General features: G+C 34.0%; 1 protein-coding gene across 1 annotated transcript; it reads left to right on the top strand.

The window, feature by feature from the left end:
* The first annotated feature begins 703 nt into the window (after nucleotides 1-703).
* On the top strand, nucleotides 704-3167 carry LOC134274376 (uncharacterized). The gene is made up of 3 exons (XM_062756659.1): nucleotides 704-886; nucleotides 2114-2246; nucleotides 2878-3167. Exons 1-3 carry the CDS (start codon nucleotides 771-773, stop codon nucleotides 2977-2979), a joined length of 351 nt encoding a protein of 116 aa, XP_062612643.1. The 5' UTR covers nucleotides 704-770; the 3' UTR covers nucleotides 2980-3167.
* Nucleotides 3168-7689: the final 4522 nt, after the last annotated feature.

The following is a 7689-nucleotide window of genomic DNA, read 5'->3' as shown; positions in this document are numbered from 1 at the left end:
CTTTTATCAACCATTTTGGCCCCACCCTACCCTATGGGGTCATGATTTGAACAAACTTGAATCTACACTACCTGAGGATGATTCCACACGAGTTTCATCTTTCCTGGCCCAGTGGTTCTTGAGAAAAAGATTTTTAAAGATTTTTCCAATATATTCCTATGTAACACTTTGATCGGCCATTTTGGCCCCACCCTACCCTCTGGGGTCATGATTTGAAGAAACTTGAATCTACACTATCTGAGGATGATTCCACATGAGTTTCATCTTTCCTGGTCCAGTGGTTGTTGAGAAGTTGTTAATTAAATGACATTAATTTTTTTCTATTTTATAATTATCTCTCCTTGGAAAAGGGCCCTTCATTTGAACAAATCTAAATCCCCTTCAACTAAGGATACTTTATGACAAGTTTGGTTGAAATTGGCCCAGTGGTTCTTGAGAAGAAGATGAAAATGTGAAAAGTTTACAACAAAAACGACGACGACGACTACAACGACAACGACGACAGACAACGGTCAAATTGTGAACAGAAAAGCTCACTTGAGCCTTTGGCTCAGGTGAGCTAAAAAATATATGTTACCGGCATTTTGGGTCCAAATTAGGATTTTTTTTCAATGAGCTATATATGCTATGGAAAATGAAGCGCCAGAAAACATTTTCCAAATTTATCCGGTTATACTTGTTTTGTTCACTTTTCCAAACTAGTTCCCTGTCGGCGTGAGAACTAGTAAAGGAAAGTGTCCTTGTGGAGGAGACACAACAATAACATCAAGATGTCGCGGCGGCTGGTGTCCAGTTTGGCCCGGCTTTGTGTGCAGAGTCCACGCAGGAATATCCACACGTCGTCTGCCCGTCTAGGAGGCTCACATCCCCGAGGACTTCCTCTTGGGTAGGTGAAGAAAATAGGTCATCGAGAGGGGGATAACTTCAGGCACTGGAATATAGAAGAAGTTAATGTAAATACTTTTTTATATTAACATTGACTTCCAATGCCCATGGTCAATACTTATGCCCATATAATGTATAAATTCACAGTGCATAAAAGGGAGAATGAGATAAAAAAAAAAAACATGACAGTGAATTGTGGTGTTAGTCATGCCAAGCATGAAGTTGAGTGCAAACACCCTACATTGAGAACACAAGGACTTGTTCCTGGCGTGTAAGAATGTTAGGATAGTTAAGCTTGGACTTTCAGTTAGGCTTGGAATTCTCGATGTAACTTATTAGCTTCTGAAATTTACCAGCTAAATTCCTTCACTGTTGAATTATACATATTATGATAGAAATTCAGCGGAATGTCAAATAGTGTAGCAAAAAGCCAATTAAAAGTTCTAGCATGGCATAAAGTAAGTTGGCTAATTGTTGTCAACAACAATTTAAAGTTCTTTTCGCCATTTGACAGATGCTAATTACATTGCACCGAGAATGCCATGCCTTGCTGAAAGTCCAAGCTTACCAGAGAATTGTAATATGTATTAAAAAAACATATACAGTAGTCTGCTATTAAATAGTAGAAGTAAAAACTTTTGCATCGCTTCTCTTACCTGCGAGACCAACCGTGGGTTTCCGACGATGAAACTCTGTCGTTTTATAATTATTAAATAAAAATTAAAAGTACATGTCACGCTTGGAGCAAGCACCTGTGATTGAGAACATTGTGTCATTGAGTGATGATAAGGGAAACAAAAAGCTGTTTTCAACTTTTCATTTCAACTTTTCATTGGTCATGGAGCAGAAGTTTTACTGCAGTGGCTTCTCACCAGTGACCACTGAAGTAAAAGAATTCCTTGGTTTGACCGTACAGTAATGGCAAAAATTTACTGAACAAACAGTTTCCTTTGGTGAGGGGCAGCTGTGTAGCTTAGGAGAAGATTATAGTTCAAAACTAGGGTAATGAGTCTTGATGTTTAGTACATTTTGTTCATGTATGACCAATTAGCTAGGGGTTGTCCACACTGTGGCTTAAACCTACAACCCTCAGATTTAACATCCAACACTCTACCAACTGAGCTAAAGGGTTAACCCATTAGCTAGTGCTAGTAGGAGCGTGTCCTCACTATATACAACACATAGCCACTTTTAAACTCTGTTACACATGATATGCATTTTCTTTCAGAGAGAGGACGTACAAGGTATCCATTGGACGACCGGCCCCTAATGATGTTATGTGGATTTTAGGGAACGTATTACTCCTGGTCGGATTTACTCGGATCTCTTACTTTATGATCGCACATTTTGATCACTGGACAGTATGTATTGATTTACTGGAAAATGAAGGCCTAGATCCTATTATTTTTATCTTCTTCTCTTCAGCAACAATGAACAATGCATGTTTTATGAGTAAAGTTGATCGAGATTTGTTGACGATAAAAATTTTGCTCTGACATGTCTTTGGAAGAGATGTTGGGACAAAATCTTCAGTCTTGGAGAATCTTACTAAAATAAGGGTAAAGTGGGTTCAAGTTTACTCATGTCAAGACTGGTACATGTTGGTTAAAACCATACCGGTATCTTTTCCCTCTTGAAAAAAAATGTATTAAATCTAACCTCAATAAATCTATGTGGTCTGGAATAATATCAAAAACTTTGAGTGGAAGCAAATACTGAATGATGAATAAAGTAAAAATCATGAAAATATCTTTAGTCCTAGTGATTTAAACATGATTGCTCTTAAATTTGGGTAAAGTTATTCATAAGGGCAATGAAAATGTATTTGTTACAGCTGCACTTTAGTAAAGTGTTATATATTCCACTTTGATTTATACTTTTGTGCATTGTGTGATATAAAATTTCTTAAAAGTACTGTTGGTAACTGTAAGCATGAGTTTACTAAATCCATGCTAGCTGTATAGTCTGTACACTATTTCCTGTCTGTTTTAGGGCGGTCATCACTCACTTCCTGACGCCTCCCAGTGGACGGACGAGGAGCTAGGTATACCCCCTGATGAGGAGGGTCTGCTAAAACCAGAGGAATCCAGCTAGCTGTCACTGATGCTTACCTCTCCTTGTTATTGTACATAAAAACTTTAAAAACTTCTATTGATATGAAAGAAATGGGAAAATCTTCACAAAATGTGCTTGGTTTTCTTGAAGTGATGTTATTATTAAGTACATAATGCACATTACATGTACTGTGTGGGTGAGAAATTCATCCAAATAAAAAAAATATTTGAATAATACATTCTCGGTTTTATTTTTCATGGTATTGATTAAAATTTGGAATTGGAGTCGGCAATTTAAAATGAAAGAAAAAGTGAGCAAACTCACATTCTCCACGCTCTCCAAAAACTCAAAGTGCTGAAAATCCATGAAAAAATAAAGGACTCGGAATTTCCCGGTAATATGCACATCTACATATTTGTCCTAAATATCTGCAATGTTTGATGAACTTCTGTGCAGTGCATGGTTTAAGGCAAACTGTTCATCTCTATATTCCAGGTATGGCCAAAAATCTAAGTTGAAAAGTGCTGAAATTCCTGGGAAAAATTAAGGAATTGGGTTTTAATTTAAACAATATTTTATTATGATAAACATAATTGGATTGGACAGCAGGCACTGCCTATATAAGTCCTTTCCACAATACAAGGTCAAAATCATACATGTACAAGTAAATATTATTAATATAACATTGAAAAATATAAATATATACATATGTACATGCATATATTCAGTAGAAATGTATATGAAAAGGCATATTAAGGAGAACCAATAAAAAAAGAAATATATGAGCTGATAATATAATTTAAATTTATATTTTAACATATATGACTGGCAATTATATTAATAATTGTATAAATTTAAAAAAAAAATGAATAAGAAAACATAAATAGGTTTTGGTTCTGTGATTTGACAATTGAAAAACAAAAGCAGGTAGAATATCATGCAAATCTCTTTGTAGTTGCAATAAATTCTTGAACAAGTTTAAATATTGCAATATTTTGGTTGTATGTAAGATTATTGTCTCCATTTAGAATAAGTTGTAAACATAAAGGCATTGGTAATTGCAAAGTATTAAAGTTTTGTATTAGGTTCTGTCTTTGCATACAGTATTTTGGACAATTCATAAAATAGTGATATGATGTTTCTGAATTAAACCCGCACATGTCACAACTTTTATCTTCCTTTAAAAAATGATTAAATAAGTCAGCATTTAAATTACTAGCATTATTTCGCAACTGACAATGCAATATATTCATTTTACGACTTCCATAATTGTAATATTTCTTAGGTTTTATGCAGTATATATTCTTTATGGCAGTCTTGAATGATGTAAGTGAAGAAAGGTTTCGGATATTAAATGGTAAATTATTCCAAAGTCTTATAGTTGAAGGGAGGAAACTTTTCATGAATGAAGTTGTTTTGGCTTGTGGAATATGAAATGTAAGATTGTCCTGATTCCTTAAGGGATAAGAATTATCTGGAAGAATGCATTGTTGTAATAAATCTTGCAAATACTGGGGTGCTAATCCATACACTATTTTATAAAATAACACTAGTTTATGTATTTTTCTTCTTATTTCAAGAGTATCCCAGCCAAGCTCTTCATAAAGCTTTGATCTTGATGAATTGATTCTTAAACCGGTTATTATTCGTGCAGCTGCAACTTGAACATCTTCAAGTAATTTTGCATCTCTTTCTGTACAATTATCCCATACAATATCTGAATATTCAAGAACAGGACGAATAAAAGCAAAATATATTTTTATCAAAGCATCCCTCTTAAGTGTGTGTTTTAACATTCTTAAGATATTTTTAAGCGATTACATGCTTTAGCATGAATATCAAGTATGTGGGATCTCCAATTACCATCTTGTTGAAATCTTATTCCAAAATGAGTATGTGTTTCAACATTTTTAATAGCAGGGATGTGATTTTTCCGCGGAAAAGCGGATTTCCGCGAATTTGAAAGTCAATTATGATCATTTTTGAGATCAATGCAAATCCAATGAGAAAATAAGGGGGGGGGGGGGGGTGTATAGGTACTATATTTATCAAAATCGGCATTTTGATTGATAGTGATAATTATCAGTATAGTAAAAAATGTTGATGATGTATTAAATAAATATCAACAGCAAAAAATAAATGTTTTATCGTTTTTCCTGTGTGTGAAGGTATGGGATCTAGTTTTACCAAAGTCAGGTGTAGATAACCTAAGTCGGTCTTTAAAACGTTTTACGAGAAGTCAATTATTGGAAGGTTTAAAGCGCATAATTGAATAAGACTGGATGAAAACATGGAGAGCATGGGCAGAAGTGGATGTGTCTATTATTGACAAAAGTGTTAAAAATAAATTTTGTTGGGACTGGTTGGACTCATGTGTACAAGTTAAATGCAGTAATGGAAATTTCAGAGAAATCAATGATGAAATGGAAAGAATTAATAAGCTGCAATTGAAAAACACAAGTGAAGAAAAAAGCTAAGCTAACAATATTCAAGCAGAAGCACAAAAAGATCTGCAAGCCCATGTAAAGCAGCAGGCCAATCAAGCAAGATTACAAATTCTCAAGGCTTTGGTCGAAAAAAAGAAAATTAAAACAATAATTTGTCAATTGAAATTGCATGATAATAATTAAATCAAGGATTTAAATGTTAATTTAGTTTCATTTTTCTTGGTCAAAAAATGCTTCTCAGATATCTTTAGATATTAAATTTTAAGCTCTAAAATATGTGAAATCCCATGAGCTTCCGGGGGGCTTCGCCCCCCTGGGCCCCCCCAGCAGGGCGCTGCCCCAGACCCCCGACTGATTTCATTTCCTCCTTTTTCTTCCTCTGCCAATCACATCCCTGTAATAGTGGGCCCATCTTCACCAAACTTAATTTTTGGATGGCAAATATTTTTCCTGCTAAAATCTAGATTGACTGTTTTACAAGGATTGAATTCTACTGCCCATATATTAGACCACTGTCTTATTTGTCCAAGATCCTTAGTTAATATGTTTGCAGAATTAATAATATCATCATCAACTATGACATAAAGAGAGGTGTCATCTGCAAAAAGCCTTACAGGACATGATAATTTTTCAGATATGTCATTAATATACAATAAGAATAAAAAGGGACCAAGGACTGACCCTTGAGGGACACCTGAATTGGTAGCTCTAGTAGTTGATGAAAAGCCATCAAGAACTACTTTTTGAGTTCTATCAGACAAGTAATTCTCAATCCAATTAACAATTTGTTCTGATATACCATAATATTTTAGTTTATAAAGGATACCTTTATGCCATACTCTATCAAATGCTTTTGAAATGTCACAAAAGACAAATCTAATATCTTTACCTTTATCAAGACTAGATATTATTGTGTGATATATTTCTAATAACTGATTAGTTGTGAAATCACCTGGTTGAAATCCAGATTGATATTTATTAATTAAATTATTTTCAAGACAATAATTATACAAGTGCTTGAATATGATTTTTTCTAAGATTTTACATACAACTGAGGTTATTGATATTGGCCGATAATTATTAACATCTTGTGCACTTCCTTTATTCTTATAGATGGGAGTAATTTGTGAATTTTTCCAAATGTCTGGAAGTTGCCCAGTAGTAAGTGAATAATTGTATAGTTTGGTAAGGGGTTTTACTATCGAGTTAGTTATATTTTTAAGAATCAAAGGTGACATACAGTCAGGACCTGGAGGTTTAGTAACATTTATAACTTGGAGCTGATCCAATACTTCCTGCTCTGTGATAACAAAATCATCAAGTGAAAAGTTCAATGGTGGTCCCGGTCCATGTAATGGTACCTCAGGTTCATTGTAAAGGGTTGAAACTCCAGCAAAATATTCATTGAGTAAGTTAGCTTTTTCAATAGGATGAAAGTATGTATAATTTGAGGACTTTAAAGGTGGTGGTGGTTTGCTTTTATTATTTTGTTTGGATAAAGATTTAACTATTCTCCACCATTTTCCAGGGGGTATAGATTTATCTATTTGGTCTGAAAGTTTTTGGTTGAGTCTATCTCGTGAAGCTCTAATTTCATCAATTACTTTGTTTCTTAAAATGCGGTAGTGTTCCCAGTGTTGAGGGTTTTGAGTTTTCACTGCTTTCTTGTGTATACGATTTCTTTTCCTCATTAGTTTTCTAATAGAATTATTCATAAATGCCTTATCTCTGGGACGGATTGTTATGGTTTTTGTTGGGATATGTTTTTTAATGCATGCATTTATTTTGTTTACAAAATTTGTATTTATCTCATTGATGTTATTAGAATTAAAGACTTCAGTGTCCCAATCAGTTGCATTTAATTCATCATTAAGACCTTTATAATTAGCACTTTTATAGTCCCTTATCTCTCTTTTATAAGCATACTGTTTCAATATATGAAACTTAACTTCCACTCCAGTTACAGAATGACTACTACAACATGGGGGATAGACAAAACTCTCATTAATTATACCAGTGTTGTTGGTAATGATTAGATCTATGCATGTACCCACACTTCGAGTGAAATTAGTAGGTTCATGAATCAAATTCGAGAGACCAAACCTTTGTAAGAGAAGTTTAAACTGTGAACTTTGATCTATCAAAACATTGACATTAAAATCTCCTAATAGAATGACTGGTAAATTACATTCCAGTACCTTTTCAATATTGGAGCAAAAACTGTCCCAATAGTCTGCTAGTGAATTGGGTGGCCTATACAATACACCAACAAGAATTTTTTTCTTAATAACATGTACCTCTG

This window comes from Saccostrea cucullata, unplaced genomic scaffold (genome assembly GCF_032062105.1).
Source record: "Saccostrea cucullata isolate Sc308-1 unplaced genomic scaffold, CSIRO_AGI_Scuc_v1 ctg343, whole genome shotgun sequence".
Lineage (NCBI taxonomy): Eukaryota > Metazoa > Mollusca > Bivalvia > Ostreida > Ostreidae > Saccostrea > Saccostrea cuccullata.
The sequence above is the reverse complement of the archived record's forward strand: the minus strand, read 5'-3'. Positions and strand labels throughout refer to the sequence as shown.

Excerpts from the sequence above, each read along its gene's own strand:
- LOC134274376 (XM_062756659.1), top strand. The coding sequence starts at position 771 with ATGTCGCGGCGGCTGGTGTCCAGTTTGGCCCGGCTTTGTGTGCAGAGT. Across the intron at positions 887-2,113 it reads CCCCGAGGACTTCCTCTTGG|AGAGAGGACGTACAAGGTAT; the intron begins GTAGGTGAAGAA and ends ATTTTCTTTCAG. Across the intron at positions 2,247-2,877 it reads CACATTTTGATCACTGGACA|GGCGGTCATCACTCACTTCC; the intron begins GTATGTATTGAT and ends TGTCTGTTTTAG.